The following is a 17,531-nucleotide window of genomic DNA, read 5'->3' on the forward strand; positions in this document are numbered from 1 at the left end:
TCAAGAAATCTAATCTAAACTACTTAGCACCATTGTCCAAACACAGGCTAAGTCAGTACAATGCACTGATTACATATCAGTTTGATTTTCAAATTTATTGTTTTTGAATTTTACTATACTACTGTTATAGAAGTCAGGGTCTCTCTAGGGAATCTCTGAAAGGTCAACTTCTGAAAAGTCAGTATGATTGCTAAAAGTGACTACATTAACTAAACTAGCTAAAACATATGCTGACCATTTGAATTACCATATTGAATTTACTAGTCATGTTTAACCACAGGACTCACTGATCAAAGATCAAATTCTAGTGGTTTCATTCTGTCAGGAAATATTGAGTCTGCCATTACTAAATGGGCTAGGACCTTAGATGATTATCCAATTCAGGAATTGGCCTTGTATTTTCTTTTTTCCTTTTGACCCTCTTTGGCCCACAGATTAAAAGGATGTGTTAATTGTTCTTGTATCTTTTTCTGAGCTATCAATTTATCTTTCTTTGAACTTTTTCCTGCCAACTCTTCCTTTCACCTCTTCTGCCTTCTCTACTTCATGGTGTCCTTTAGATAAAGATCCTCTATACGATTTACTCTTAAGACTTCAGTTTAACTTCAGAGTATGATGGAGCAGATAACTCATTATTTTCTGATCTGCATGATTTTGAAACAGAACTCACAAGCACAGTCCTCTCAAGCACAGAACATCACATGGTCTTCTCAATGTCACACCAATATTTATCAAGTATCTGCCATGAAGTAGACAATTGTGCTAGATACTAAGGGTGCAGAGCTCACTATGCCAGAGTGCCTATCCTGGAGGAGCTCACAGCAACATGATTGTTTGTTTACATATCTGACAAGAATGACAGACATATAATACACAATAAATATAAAATGCAATCCATGCTACACTGTATGTAAATATAGGTTTGCAAACTTGAGTGTGAAATGATTTAATTCTTCTGGTTTGGGAAGGGGGAAATGGATCCCTGACGCTGAGTGGTAGTATAAGGAGGGACAAAGTGGGGAAGAGTATTCCAGGCATAACAAAGCAATGAAGCAAGAAAACACATGTTATATTTTTGGGAAAAGGCAAATTATATCCGTGCAGGTGTAGAATAGAGTATGTAGTAGGGAAAAGAGTCTTGCTGGGGCTAGAAATGAGGCTGGAAAAATAAGTGTGATCAGCTGACAAAGTGCTTAACACCTCACACTAAGAATTAATGTTTTAAAGAGAAAACCAGCAACAGCTTGGACGGCCGGTATCTCAAGAACCCAAATCTATGGGAATCTGAAAAGTGGGTCTGCTGTACCCGTGCCGGGAACTTTGATTCTCAGACTCCCTGGGGAAAGTCAAGAGATTCAACAGACTCCTCCTATGGCAAGGTTTCATGGAGGAGCAGGAGTGAGGGAGGAAAAATATTGCATGAATTTGATTGTAGACTATGGAGACAGGCAGTCCTGAGTTTGAAGCCAGGCTCTGACACTGACTAGCTCTGTAACCTTAGTCTAGTTATTTATTTAACATATATAAGCCTCTGTTTCCTCACTTATTAAACAGGGCTTAAAAATGATTCCTAATTTGGGTTTGTTATGAGAGTAAAATGAGACTTAATGTGTGTCAAGCACTTACATTGCCTCAGACATAGTAAGTACTTAACCAATGTTATCAGTTACTGTGTTCATGATGAATTGTTTCTGTCATTGCTTTTAAAGTATTCTTAATTTCACTACTGGCTAATATAAGAATGTGAACATAAAGAGGTCAGGGAGAAATAAATTCTGATTTGCTTTTCCCGTTGATTTTGGTTGAGATCAGGACTTTCAGAATTTTTTTTCCCTTTACATTTTTCCCCTTCTTCCTACCTACCTTGCACCCCTGTCAGCTTACAGCTTTCTGATCACTCAGTACATCACGGTTCCTATGCTGCTCCCTTTGGAAAGAGTCGGTCAATGAACTAGCCCTCTGATGGCACAAATCCTTTCTTCCAGGGCATGATCATTTGCTAAATGCAGCAAAATTAATTATGCTTGAGATGATAGTGTTCATCACCTAAGCGCATGTTATAATAAGCATTAATTAATTAACACTCCACGTGGTAGGCAGATAATGCTTATCATACTATTTCAGAAATACAGATAAAGAAGCCAGAAGAAACTAAATTACTCATTAGGGTTCAAAGAGGAAATCAGTAACAACTCTGAGTGTAGGACTCAGATTTTTAATAGCCTTTAATCACATTTCTTTCTCCAATGCATAGGGATTATTGTTGAAATTTAAAACGATATGCAAATAATCATTTATTACCCGTGAATATATGTTTCCATTTTTAAAAAAATCAAACATACCTTCGCTGGCATGTCGGTCTCTAAATATGTTCTTGGGATGGACGCTGAATCCTTCTATATCATGAACTGAAGATGCTCTCCGTATACTACATAAGCTTTCCCTTGATCTGGAATGGGACAGCTGGGAACTTGACTGCAGCATGTCAGGGTAGAGTCGGTCCCATTGTCTTTTGGGAGAGGAATGGTCAAGAGGTCCGGATATATTCACCAAGGGAGAACATTTGCTGGGCTGTATCAAAGCTTTTGTGTCATCTGCTTCAGAGGGGCTGCAGCTTTCTTTTGTAGGAGACTTAAAGTGCTTCATGGCTACCGAATCATCACTGTGTTTAGATGAATCGATGACTACCACATCGGGGTCTTCTTGTGGTAAGGACTGCTTTCTGTAAGTGAGAACTCGCAGACCAGGGAACTTGAACCCGAAAAATTTCCCTATAAATGGAGACAGGAGAGAGCATTATTATAAGGTAAATGATATATCTTGTAACAAAAACAAACATTGTTGACTCATTTAAACACCATATAAAAATAATTATGAATCAATGGTTATAGTTGGAATAAGGGATATTGTAGAAAACTTCTCTGAGACCAATGTGAAGCATCATATAAGTAATAAGAAAACAGCAAATAATTTTATCATGTTTCTGATGATTAGATCCACATCAGTGACATAAAAGTATTTGGATGACAGGAGACTTTTAGTTTTAATAAAATAAAAACATGCATCCACTATACATCCACTTTTCTAGGGAAATAGAAGGATGAACAGAGTTTTCAGGAAATATGATCTAGGGCATCATAAGTCCAGGGATAGACACAGGAGTGAGTATAGCCTATGGACATGTGTGGGTGATGGAGGGCTAATGTGTTGGAGCAGGCAGGAAGGAAGTGAGGTGAGGTAAAGAATAGACCTTGTATATTTAGAAGATTTGTACTGAATAATATTGTGAGTCAAATTTGGGTGGAAACAGTGGGGTCAACTGTGTATGAGAGGTTTATCATTCCATCTGGAATTCTTAAAGACTTTTGGTTTTAAAGAGAGATGCACTGTACTGGTAAAGATTTCTTTTTCCTGTTTTCTTTTCTTTTTTTTGGCTCCAAAATTGGATAGTATGGCATATAATGTTATGTCTGTTTCAGAGTGGCTGATTCACAGAAGGACAACTAAATATAAACTTTAAAGAGCAGATGTTAAAAAATAAAATATTAACTATAAATATCACATTAAAATATTAAACTTTAATTGTTAGGTATATAAACTCACTAGTAGTAAAAACTGCAAAGTAAAACAAGAGGATATAATTTTTCTAGTCTTCAATTTTGCAGTAAATGAAAGAAAGCATAACATCTAGTGCTGGCAAAGAATGCTGGAGAGCATTCTGACATTTTGGCAGTGGGATTGAAGATTACTACAAACTCTTTGGAAAGTCTTCAGACAATATCTATTAAAATGAAAAAACATACACTTTTATTTTGACTCAGTTATCCACATGTGGGATATTGCAAAGGCATAAAAATGAGAAACAATTGGATTATCCATTAGAAGGAGAATTACTGAAAAAATTATGGCATTTTTATTATTTGGAATCCTATGATATTCTTTAAAAGGTTGCTCAAATATAATGTTAAGTAAAAAAAGCAAGTTTAAATTCCATGTGTTCACATAATTTTCATCAAAATAAAACAACAGCTTATATTTGTTCATATATTTGTATTGAAAGTTTCAAACTTTTAATGTTGACTAGTTCAGTGGGTGGGTTTGGAAGTAGGGAGGTATAGTCTATTGCATTCTTCTTTATATATCTTTTTTTATGTCAGGCATGCATTCGTTTATAAACTAAAAAAAATAATAAAGTAAAACTTTCATTCCTCAAATAACATAAAAACAGAGGACAAAGTATCCAAACAATGATCTGTCATTTTTATCGTCCCCACAGTAGTCTAGGTCCACATTATCCATGGCTTTACAATTACACACTGACCTTAAGGTCAGTCAACTTAAATCTTTGAGTTGCAATATTAACTACCTTCTTATATTATTTAAGTGTCATAGACACCATTATCTTTAATAGATTTACTATGAACTTCTCCTCAATGCATTGAAGATGCTTCTAAAACATGGAAGAACACTCTGAAAACTCACGAACATTTCTCCGTGTTGAGTATACTCTCCCAGTGGATGGTTTTTTTCTACATGCACATATTCAATTCTGTCTTCAGTCCAATGACTCCTAAATATATATCTCCAGCCCAGACCTCTCCTCTGTGTTCCAAAACTGTATATCTAATAGACTCATCAACATCTCCACTTGAAAGATACCTTACAATCTTATAACAAGTCCAATTTCATAATCTGACCCTTCAAGCCCAGGCTTTTGTTTTTCTTCCTTTTTTTTTTTTTTTTTTTTTTTTTTGTGAATGGCATCACAATCCATCCAGTCATATAAACCTGAGATTTGAGGACCATTCTAGATACTGCTCTCTCTCTCCCACTCATCTCCAGCATTCCATCACTATCAATCCCTTAATTGTGTTCATTTCGCCTCCTGAATGTCTATTTTCATTTCTCTCATCTTCACTGCTCCTACATCTTTCCAAGATACTATACTGGTTCACATGATTTCCTGAAAAAGAATGCCAATCACTCTTCACATTTGTACCTTTATTGTCCACCCTGAAAAATATTTTTTATCTTTTAAAAAATTCAGAGGATGGGCACAGTGGTTTATGCCTGTAATGCCAGCACTTTGTGAAGAAAAGGCATAATGATCTCTAGAGGTCAGCCATTTGAGACAAATCTGGGCAACCGAGCAAGATCCCCCATCTCTACAAAAAAAATATAGCTAGGTATGGTGGTACATGCCTGTAGTCCTAGCCACTCGGGAGGCTGTGGTGGGAGGACAGATTGAGCCTATGAGTTTGAGGCTACAGTGAGCCATGATTGAGCCACTGCATCCCAGCCTAAGTGACAGAGAGAGATCCTATCTCTAAAGAAAGAAAAATTAATATATGATTATGTAAACTATTGCACAATTCCACCCTTCCCCTGTCCTCCCTGCTACCAATAACTTTCTCTTTGGGGATGGAAGACAAAACTATCTCCATCTTGCAGCTTCTTGCTCTCTAGAACCCAGTCATACGGAATTTTAATTCCCCTGGAGGCCTGTGCTTCTTTCAGATTCATGGCTTCTTTCTGTTTGATCCTTTTTACTTCACCTACTGAGCTCATCCTTTAGATTTCAGCACCAAAGTGATTTCATGGGGAAGCTTTTCCTTCCTTCTGAACAGGTTACCACCCCTTTCATAGCTTTCACCACAGTTAATAACTATGCACTTGTTGATTTTCTGTTTAAAATTTTTTTCCATGACTGGACCATAGGCCTCAGAAGGGCAGGACCCCAGGCTATTTTCCTCACCATTGAGTCCCAGCTCTGACCGAATGACTTGGCATGGTAAATGAATTCTCACAAACAGATTCTAAACTGAACTCAGAATGTGTTCAATTTTGACTGTAGGAAAACTACACTATTTAATTGCTCTGGTCACTATCATTAGAGAATTTTAACCTCCTGGAATTGTACTGACTGACATTTAACAAAAAATATTGATTGAGTAGAACTCAACAGTTCATGGAAAAGGGTGAACTCTGTACCATGTCCTCTCTATTTGATTTAACTCATCTATGAAGTTTATGTAAAATACCTGTTACAGAAAATTTGAGAATTTAAGAAGGCCAATTTATTATTATAAGCTTTCATTTGTGGTCTAGCAGTTAATAATGATACATATCACTGAAATAGAATTAAACATTTTTATTATTAATTATTATGGACATATAGTTGTACACATTTATGAAGTACACATGATATTTTGATACAAGAATACATTGTGTAATGATCAAATCAGTGTAACTGGGATATCCATCATCTCAAGCATGTATCATTTTTCGTGTCAGAAACATTCCACTTCTACTCTTTTAGTTATTTTGAAATATTTGATAAATTATTGTTAACTATTGTTGCTCTAAAGTGCTACCAAACACCAGATCTAATTCCTTCTATCTAACTGTATTTTGGTGCCCATTACTCATCCCCACTTTATCCACCACACCCTACCCTAGTACCCTTCCTATCCTCTGGTAACCATCACTCTACTACTTATCTCTGTGGTAGAAGACATGACAATATACAGACAAACCACAAGTACAATCAACATTAAACTCTGGATTAAGAAGACAAAGACAAGAGTAACCAATCTGCGCAAATAAGATTAAGTAACAGTTCATCGTGATAACTGTTTTGCAAGCATTCTTACATATCTCTACTAATAACTTTTATATGCTCAAGTAAATTGCCAAGTTGAAAATCAGTGAACTGCATCCAAGTCATTTGATTAGTCTTTAATGCACATAAAATTGAGTTTTAAAGCAGTTTACAAATCAATTCTGCAAGCTTATTACAATGCACTGAAAGTCAATGACTACTTTTGTTAATTTTTCATCATTTACTTCACACTCCTCCTTTAAAAAACAATTCACTGGCTTTCTTAAATTAATGACCACATAGGCATTTAGTTCATTCCTATAGTTTAGTCATATCCAGTGTGGTACAGATGGTCTTTTCTGCATCACTAGGTTAATAGGACCATGTTATATTGCATTACAGATTTAGTTGTCTAACTGTAGTTCATGCGGAAAGAATGCACATTGAGAATTTTGCTCAATGCTAGCACTTTCAGGCATGAAATATAAAACGTAGATGAGTGTAATCCTGTTATGGATCTTAACACTGAAAAACATCCATGCAAGTTAAGTCTTCAGATTTTATTATATTTGATTTCTAATTTGAATAATTAAAATAGATACTATTTAACCTATTTACTATAATGTTCAATAAATGTGAAATAAGAGAAATAGAAAAAGATTTTGCACACACTTTTACACATTTCCAGAAAGAATTACAAGTACTGGTAAATGACTTACATGATTATAATTTTGTTTAAACACATCCTTTTCATCTAAGAAGGCATACAGTTGTTAATATACATGAATATAATTATAGTAGTTATAATTAACTACTAGTATAATGTCTTTCTGAGGATATGTCATTTTTGTGAAGATGCTGAATATAAATTTGGAGGGCACATCTTCATCAATCCTGTCATATATAACTAACAACTTTGTAGTTCTCAACCAAGAAAACATAGATATTCCCATCATCTTTCTCTTTGAAAAGTCTATAATTATAACTTTAATGTACACATGCAAAAATGTTAAATATTTTGCCAAATTCATACAGAAAACTCATGTCAGGTTAGCATAAAACAGCAGTTTCCTTGATTTAATTTTAGTTTTACCCAAGGTTTGGTGTTTTCTTGGGTCATAAATAGCCACATAAGAATCTAATGAAAATCCTGATTTCTCTTTGAAATAAATGTAGATAAATGCATACACACAATTTTGCTTATGATTTCAGAAGTTGAATAACTAACTCCCCTTCTCCAACTAAAGCCCTTCAACATTGACCTCCCCTAAGATCCCCCAGGATTCATTGATTCTTTATATTCCTTTTAGTTTTAAATTTATTTGCTGACATATTTGTGCTAGTCACATTTCTCATAAAATTATAATGATCACAACTACATTTATAACCTATCTCCTATGGTAATGGGGCTTTAGAAATTGGCTTTACTAAACTTTTCCAATTTGAGAAGACCTCATCAATCTGCTGCTATTATTCTCTCCCTCTTCCTCTTTCTTTCTTTCTCTCCCCACTTCTTTCCTGTGTGAATTGATTCTCATCTATTACAGTTTGGAAGTAAACTATTACACCCATTTTTGACTTCAAGCAATTCTTCTAACTTAAGACTACATTTAGGGATATTACAAACAATAATTTTCTTGTGGAAAAACAAAAAAATCTCTGCAGAATTCTCCATCTATTTTCAATCATTGATTTTTCTCACAACACGATGGCAAGTTTCCAATCATTTCCTTCATTCAATTTTTCATCATTTCTATAAATTCTTAGAACCTTGATTATATCATATTTTTACTGCAAAAACCCAATTAAATATAATTAGAAGCAGTTTATTCCTGCTTGGTTCCGCTAGGTTGAAGTATGGACTGAAAAGTAGAGAGAAACTTAAGTTCAAGTAGTCAAGCAAATTAGAGACCATGGTGAAACAGGAGAGGATCTGTGTGGCGAGTAAAGTGAGGTTTGTTGTAAAGGCCATAAGCAGAGATCTGTCCCCTCACAAAGGGTTGGAGTGGTGGAAGGGTATCTTACATTGGATTCCTGAGAGTAGATTGTGAAAAGGCTTATTGAGGGCGTACTCTCATGTCTATTATTTTATATCTATTAAAAAGGCAGGATTAAGAAGAGAAAGTTAAACTGCTTTTCATATGCAGCTGAAGCTTCGGCCAATCCTCCTGGAGGTCAAATGCAGGGATATGCCCTTCAGAGTTCTGCCAAATTGAAGTCAGAGTACCTGGCCTTTGCTTCCCTGTATCTACCAGTCACTGGTTAAAGCCACACCATGGGAAAGGCCATAATGCTGGGTAAGGTAGTTTCCTGCCTTAGACCACAATTTCTAGGGAAGGGTAGCAGTGTATCTGGAACAGCTGATATTTCCAGCAGCTGGGCTGTCTCAGCCCTAAGGAAGATATCTGGGCTTAGGGCCACAGCGTCCAGTACAGAGAGAGAAATGTAGCCATCGTTTGGCCTGAAAAATTATGATCTGAATTAAGCCTACAGTCACCTATTATCACACAAAATAAGGATGTGTGAATTGGTATCTGTGTACCTTTCTAATGTCAGAGTACTTACAAGCCTGACATTAAATCTGAAGCCTTAAAATCAGTGTGAGAATTTTCTCCAACCACATAACCCTGGATTTGCAGAGAAACACGACTTTAACTCCTGAATCAGAGAGAGAAGAAAATCAAATTTGGTGGGATAAACAGAGATAATGACTAACATAGCTGCCTTTTTCTTTTTTGGAAGAAAATTTTCATAGAGGGATCCTGCAAGGACATGAGTCTCTCCTACTCCTACATATGTAGGAAGGTATATAACATTGCCTATGAGCTGGTAGAACAACTCAGAATATTGTCAAAGAAGGATGTAGATAGCAGCTAGACTGGGAAAGATTATCATTCAATGTGAACTCAATTTTAGCCAAGTGGCTACCCTGCTTAGTGGGTGACAAATGTTCCACTGTAGCCAGAGCAGGCCTAGTGTCAACGATAACAAAAGATCACCGGGGAGTCTACTGACCTAATAAACTTGAAGCTAGATACAAGGTTCTCTAAAGGAGCAGATCAGATCGGTAATGCCATGAAAGGCTAAGAATCCTGTGACATTTCCTAGGGTATTAGATGCCAGAGAAAAAAGCAAGATCTTACAGTGAGCAGTAAGGATGACGTCTAATTGGAATCTATAAGTTATGTGAGTTAAAGGCAGTAAGTGGAGGTTGGAGGAGTCAGTGCTGTAGCAAGGCATGAGAACAATTACAGGAGCTGCAGCAGCAACAGAGCACTCCCGTAAACATGCTCACAAATGTTGACGATATCTGAGGGACACTGCTTGTGATCTGGCTGGGTCATCACGAGAGCAAAGAAGCAAGAAACATGAATTTGGATAAGGGGGATAGGGCAGAAGACAGGACAAAGTGGTGGACTGCTTTCAGCCTCTTAGGGTTAAAATCTCTCAGTGAGAGGGGATTGGGAATGAAAGCAAACACAGCAGCATAATATACACCTAATTAAGTTTCTATGCACTTAAAATAACAGCTTAGTAAATCAATGCATGCAATACCCATACTTTCTTTTTGATAGATTCCTTCCATTTGTAAATGTCAAATTAAAAAGTCCATTCAAGTCCTGTGAAAGTGATAACGTCTTAACCAAAATTGAGCATGGATGATCATGTACTCATCACATAAACAGATACTCTCTTGATGGACTTTTCCAAACACAAATGGTACAGACACCAGTTACCCAAATGCTGTATGAATAGGGACTGCCCCTGATTGGGTGTTGCTAGGTAACAAAATTTTCCAAATTATACTCACATGGGGGCCCTCTGATGTGGATATACCAATTTGGGCATTCATTAACATCCATTGTTAATGAGGAAATAATGTATTTTTTTCAACTACTAGCAATTTTCTTGACCTTAGAAATAGACACTTTGTTCAAATCCCGGGGGTTGGGAAAGGCACATGATATAAAATTTATTGCAACTATGACTAAACTTTCTTCAGATTTGTTTTTTGCAACCATGTCATGTTTCCTTTTTCATCAAATTTAATCTTTAAAAAGAGGAAACTTCAAAATACAGGAGAATAGTAAACATTAGTTACAGTGTAAAACCTTTAATTAAATTCATCTGAATAACAGATTGTTTCTATAGTAATGCTTACTGAATGGGAAATTCTATATTACTATTGCAGCTCTTCATCTTCAAATTAAAGAATGACTTTCAGCTCCAGTGGAGAATAGTAAAAACATTGTAAAAGCACTTTTATAAACCAGCTCTATGGAAAATTTCTTTGTTCCTTAGCTTGAGGTCTAAAAACTGAGATACAAATTTGAGGGAGTAATGTAGCTATTGAGGCAAATGTGTATTTTACGTGTCAATTATCCAGAGTATTGAGTCCAAAGCATATGAATAAAATTTTAGTGGCTTAAATTAGCTAGATAATTGCCTAAATTATCAATTATATTTTGTGTGGATAGGTTTAGCTTCAGTTGAAGCTTTTAGAATAATTCGAAATTTTAGCAAGCGTAAAAGTAAAATTATCTTTGATTTGGAAAGTGTAATTTTAATCTTTTCAAAAATAATGGATGTCCTTTATAGTACTTTAATAAGATTAAATGAAAAAGTACACTTTAAAAAAATACTATAAGATACTTCAGAAATTTCAGGGGTTTTTTTTTTACATTTATTTTCACTTAAAATTATTTTTTATAGTCCTATCTAAACATTCATTAACCTAGACCATGGTTTTCAAACTTTCTTGGGCATCAGAATGACTTGAAGTGTTTGTTAAAACACAGCTTGGTGAATTTCTGAGTTTCTGAATCAGTTGTTCTGGTGTAGGGCCCAAGAACTTGCATTTCAAACACACTGCAAGGTGACGTTGATGGTCTCACACTTGAAGAACCACTGATAGGCAATCTGAGTAATGCCCATTCAGTAGGAAAAAAGTAGCTTAATTATTAAATGAAAAAAGTAACTTTTTATGTCTTCTACAAATATGCACTGGATACTTACTATTTGCAAAATATTAAGTCTATATGAAAGAAAATAAAATGTCCCTGCTATGAAGTAGAGCTGTAGGGTTATGGGCCACTTCAAAGAAGATAAAGATGTTCTCCAGTTTTCCAGTCTTCACTTCTCTCTCTATTTTTTTACTCCTGGCCTTCTTCATTCATGTTACTTGTTTACTAAGCAAACAGATGTGACCAATGTGGTAGTGGAGACAGTTATGAGGTATTATGATGTCACAGGGGCAGGAACATGTGGACCCATGTGGGCAACTTAAGCATCTGCCACAGATGAAGAGTCCTTTGGAATAGGTATGCTAGAAGGAGGAAAGCATTTTAGTAGAGGGGACACCACATGATACAAATTAGGTGGCATAAAGTGAATGATAATTTCAAGGAATCCCCGTTAAAATATGGGATGTGATGGGAAATTAGACTGAAGAAGTATCAGAAGCTATATCATGATAGATTGATTGTATTATGCATGCACAGGACTTTGGAGTCTTATATTTTAGGCAATAGAGGACAATTGTAAAAGACATAGACAGTGGAGGATTATGATGTGATGTACAGCAATATAACATGTAATCCTGAAGAAAAGAAGCTTAAAGCAGGAATACCAATTATGAGACTATTATATCAGTCCAAGAAACATGTGTTGAGGGTCTGAGTAGGACAATTATAGTGGGCTGTGTGAGAGAGATAGTTAAGAGATGTGTTTCATAGACTTTGGCTAACCTTTGGTTGGGAGAATAGAGGATTAGATAGAAGGAGAAGTTTAGTATCATGCCCAGGTTTCTGACTTGGGAGCTTTGGATAATGATTCTATTCATAATTTATGAAAAGGAACAGTTTTTTGTTGGGATGAAATGGATGGTAGCTGAGGATGGAAAGGTAGTTCTTAGCTTGAAATGCTAAATCGCCCAGAAATACTAAAATCTAACTGATATGTCTAGTGGGATATATGAGGTTGTAAGTAAGGCTAAAGAAAGATAATGAGCTGGAGATACTGATTTGTGAGAAGGTCTTTATCCTGTAAGTAAAGGATGAGGTTGCCCAAGCAGGGTATATAGAGATGACTAAGAAGGAAGGAATATTAAAAGCAGCTCCCAGGGGAGAAACAAACAACTTTTAAGAGTAGAGTAAGAGAAACAAGCAAATGGTACTGAAATAGCTGTTACAGACGTGGAAAGACTCAAGGGAATGTGGTGACATGGAATGTAAAAGAAGGGAATCCAACTTAAGTACCACTTTTTGTTTAATTTAGGTTCCCCCAATCCCTTCAAGAAATGTTTAGAAAATTAAAAAGTGTGCATGTATCTGTGTGTGAATCAGAGTATGATACTAGATTAATGCTACAGAAGACATATGAAATTCAAATGTAGTTTTCAATAATTTAAAATGAAACAAAAATAATTTATCTAAAACAGTAAAAGTGAAAACCTCTTATACTTGATGACAGTTAACTCGGGCATTAATCACGTAAACAAGAACGCATAATTTGTTTCTCCTCCATTTTTCACAAGTATTCTACATCATCAAATATTACAGCTGAAAAGAAGAGAGCACACTTTCCCATTACTATTGGCTCCTTTAAATGTGGTCCCTTATGCTTGGTAGGGAATGCACAATTTTCTCTTTCACTCTGTATTATTTCCATTTATTAGATGGCAAACTTTTTACAGAGGACTTGGGTGAGAAAGTGTTCAATTTCATCTTTTATTTGGTATTTGTATCTATTGTGTAGCAATTAATTGGCTCACATTATTCAGTACTTATCAAAATTTGATAAGATTTATCAACATAACACTTTCTTCTGTATTTGCTTCATTTCAGGGGACATAAGTCATCTAATTGTGGCTAATTCCATGTCTTCTACAGATAATAAGTTTATGAAAAATTAGGTCTTCTCAGAGAAAACTGCTCACTTTTTTTGTGTAGAGTTCCTGGCTCTGAAACTAGGTATTTGTACGAGAAATGATCCACCACTTAATTCAATATAAAATAAGTCTCTCAGTTTTCAGAATATATGGAGCCCAATGTATCATAATGCCTTTTTATAATCCAAATTTTCTACTGTGTATTTACCTCCTTTTCTTTTACTTAATCTTCATAATTTAATACCTCCCTTGTTTTGAAGCTATGCTTCTTGTGTAGTCATGTCACATCTTTTCCTTTATTTTACCTCTATTTCAATAGAGGTATTTAAATTTTCAGAAAGTCACATCTTCCCAAACACACAACAACCTTTTTCTTATTACTCTCACTGAAATCCTACCACTCTGAGACATGCACGTGCACACACACACACACACACACACAATTACAAACACTTTGGTAAGAGAGTAAGCATTGGTTAAAGGGAAATGCCAGTTTAAAATTTGCCTTTGTGAATACCACTGTATACTTCTTTGTAACCATATTTTAATTTAAGATCATTTCAAGTGATACAGAAGCTGGTAGTTACAATGTAGGTTTTGAAGTAATAATATTACAATTTTGAAGGTAAGACATGTCTGCTAAAATAGGTGCATCAGATTTTTTTATTCTTTATTTTTTTAAAAGTGGCTATCACTGGGGAACAACAGTGTTTGAAATAGCCAATATCATTATTTTACACTGGTAGTAACATTATACTTCAAATAAAAAATATCAGCAGGGGTTTGCCAAAGATGAGAAAAAATATGAAGTAGAAATTGGATAGTATCAGAAGGTACAAAGCATAATTTGTCTCTCTTTAACTTTTCTGCTTGATTTAACAATCCATTCTTCAAACACTGACACCAAGTAAAAGGAAATCTAGGTCATATAATGACGGAAGGGTGTAATCAAAACCGATATACAGGTGGTAAATAATGGGCCTTTGTAATGCTCTGGAATAATTTTATCTGCATATTTGTACTCTCTCCAATGATTCCCTGTATGAGTGATGGCTAAAGCATAGGGAAACCACTTAGGTTCACAAAATAAGCAGAATCTCTACTGCATTTGTTATAACTTGTACATAAGACTTTATTTTAATCACAATATAAAGTTGCATAAATTGTGTATTATATCCCAGAGGCTACTGTAAAGACTATCTTCCACTTAGGAAATCAAGGTTTCAATTCTCCATTTACATTTCAGTTTTAAATAGACACATTATCTTTTTTAAAAGTCCCCTTCTCTGCCATGTTGCTGATGTACCCTCCTTTTTTCACTTCCATCCAATTTGATGGACCATGAAATACAACTATTCTGTGGGAAAATATAAGAATTTGAGAAGACAGTGAAGAAACTAAACTAGGTATCCACCATCTAAACAAATTACATTATTGGTATTCATGACAGAAATAGAGGTTGACATTAGAAGAGTACTCCCAGGAATCATTCATTAATGATTGCATTTGTTTGTGGAAAGTATAAGAAAATCAAAACAGTCATCAACTTTGGGATCAAGACTTTGGGGGTAAGAATAGTATTTTATGGTAGCTCAATTTTTTTCTACATATGTCATCTGGAAGACTGATGAATTAGTAATTCTGATAGAGTTTTCTCCAAGTGTAATACTGTTCAGGTTAAAACATTTAGAATATTAGAATCACATTACATTAATATATTTGTGCCAATATTGCTTTAAAAGAATATTGTACTGCCATTTAGACACACATAAGGAAAAAATTGCTATTATGAAAAATTATCAGCTGAGGTATGTTTGATTTGGTATTATACTTAGGTTTACAAAATAGGCTTTTGGGACCATGTTTTTCATTATATGCATATTTTTCTATCTTAATTTATACACAGTGTAACAATTTCCTTTCTCAAATATTAAAGTTTTCTGATAAGGCTTCCAGTTTTCCACAGTTAACGACAGATACCTAAATTACCAAATCCTCATAGACTCCGATACAAACCTTTGAGATTTAATAAAGGAGGAGTCAAATAAAAGTACTCATAAACCATGCCTATACAGTAACTAGAGAAAGACAACTCACAGACTTTTATTTACATGTAGGTGGGGGATTTGCTAATACCAGCAAAATTGGCTCAGAAGAGCACACTGCAATAGAAAGTCAAGGTGAAACTAAATGAAGAAAAGAGGAGTACAGAAGTCTCCCTGGAGTGATAGAATACTTATTAAACAGAGTTCACCTTCAGCAGAAGAGGGCCTCTCACTGAGTATGAAATCTCAAGATCAGGTCTGTAACATGAGCACCAGTTCCTGGAGAGACAATAGAAGGGGCTTAAAAAGTGCACAAGACCCGGATGCCCCAGTCACTTACAAAGGACAGTCAAGCAGGTTGGCATCAGACTACTTGTCAGCAACAGTTGATGTAAGAAAAGAATGAAACAATATCTACCAGAGTCAGAAGGCGTAGAATATGGACCAAATACTATGTCATATCTACCTAGGCTCTCCTTCAAATGTCAAAGTGATATAAAAACATGTTAAACACGAGAGAACTCTGAAAATATTTTACCCCCACACGTTTCCCAAAGGGGATATACTTCATCTAAGAAGCTGTGTTTGGGGAATCTCTGACAAAACGACAGTCATGAATACATTTCACTAGAAATTTGAGGCCAAAAGAAATGTAGGAAGTATATACACATTATCTACTTGACAAGCTAGAAATACCATATCCCAACAAAATGGGAGGCAGAGGAGAAGAAAATAGACAAGCTCACTGAGGGCCTTCCTGGTAACAGATGAGAGTCAAGTGATGTTGTTTTAAACTGACACTGAATGGCAGGAGACTAAGGATACTCAGGAGCACAAAGATAAGCCTTAAGAAATAGAATATTGTTGATGAAAACTGCATGGTGGGAAGAAGAAGAAAAGGATTATAAACTATTAGGTTGGTGCAAAAGTAATTGAGGTTTTTGCCATAATAATTTTATTTTTGCTCAAAGTAGGGAACCAAAATATATTGACTGAGGAAAAGAGGAAAGAGTTAAGGAGAATATATAACTTTTCTTATAAAGATAACTATTGGAAAACAATATAAATTTTCCCAAATACCAAAAAATCACCAAAACCAGAATAAAACAACAACAAAAATCAGTTTTTAAAAGGGCAAAGAAAATATAACATAATGAAATACTTCAAGAGAGTATATTTAACATAGAATATGTTAGTACCAAGAAAACAAACATATCAATTGCGTCAATAAATGTAAATACCTATTGTAATTATAGTCATTTAAAGTATGAGTTTCATTTTCTTATAAGCAATAAAGAAAAGCTTCACACTGCATAAAAACTGCACACTGTATAAAAAACACACAAGCAAAACAAAGGGAAATGACTAAAAGATGACTTTAAAATACATCAAGGAAATGGAAAAAAGAAAAGACTCAAGTGTCATGATTTAAGATACAGTAGAATTTAGGTGGAACATCAGTAAACAAAAAATAAGATACTTTGTAATGCTAAACGCTAATTTATACTAATAATGTAAGATATGTGGCTATCTATGAAATAAACAAGAGCAGCAATATTCATAAAACAGAAATTGCAAGAGATAGAATGACAAATACCAAGAAATATCCTAACAGTAGAAGACTTTAATACACTTTCTTAAATCCAAGACATATCTGGAGGACAGGAAATAAGTAAGGATATAGAAGACAGCATAATAATAAGGCAGAGTTTTATAAAGTTGATATCAACTTTTGTAGCTTGATATTCTGCAATATCACTTTCTTTTCATATTCACATGACATAATCATGAAAATTGATTAAATAATAAACCACGGGCAAATTTTAGACAATTACAAAAAGAGAAATAATACAAACAGGATTTTATGACTGTAAGACAATGAAACCAGAAGTTTTTAACAAAAAATAATACTTTAAAAATACTTTTCCGACTGGAAAACTAAAAACTATCTATGTTAAACAACTCAAGTTAAAACCTAGGAAAACAAAAGTTGCAT

The 17,531-nt window shown here is 34.8% G+C and overlaps 1 protein-coding gene across 2 annotated transcripts in view; it reads right to left on the minus strand.

Moving 5' to 3' along the window:
* The window catches only part of KCNH7 (potassium voltage-gated channel subfamily H member 7), a 472,939-nt gene that overhangs the window by 150,496 nt on the left and 304,912 nt on the right, over positions 1 to 17,531 (minus strand). For both annotated transcript variants that reach the window (XM_073019761.1, XM_038002006.2), the window contains exon 4: positions 2,343 to 2,771. In XM_073019761.1, coding sequence (XP_072875862.1) covers positions 2,343 to 2,771 — 429 coding nt within the window. The remainder of the gene's footprint in view (positions 1 to 2,342; positions 2,772 to 17,531) is intronic.

Source organism: Chlorocebus sabaeus, chromosome 10, assembly GCF_047675955.1.
Source record: "Chlorocebus sabaeus isolate Y175 chromosome 10, mChlSab1.0.hap1, whole genome shotgun sequence".
Taxonomy (NCBI): Eukaryota; Metazoa; Chordata; class Mammalia; order Primates; family Cercopithecidae; genus Chlorocebus; species Chlorocebus sabaeus.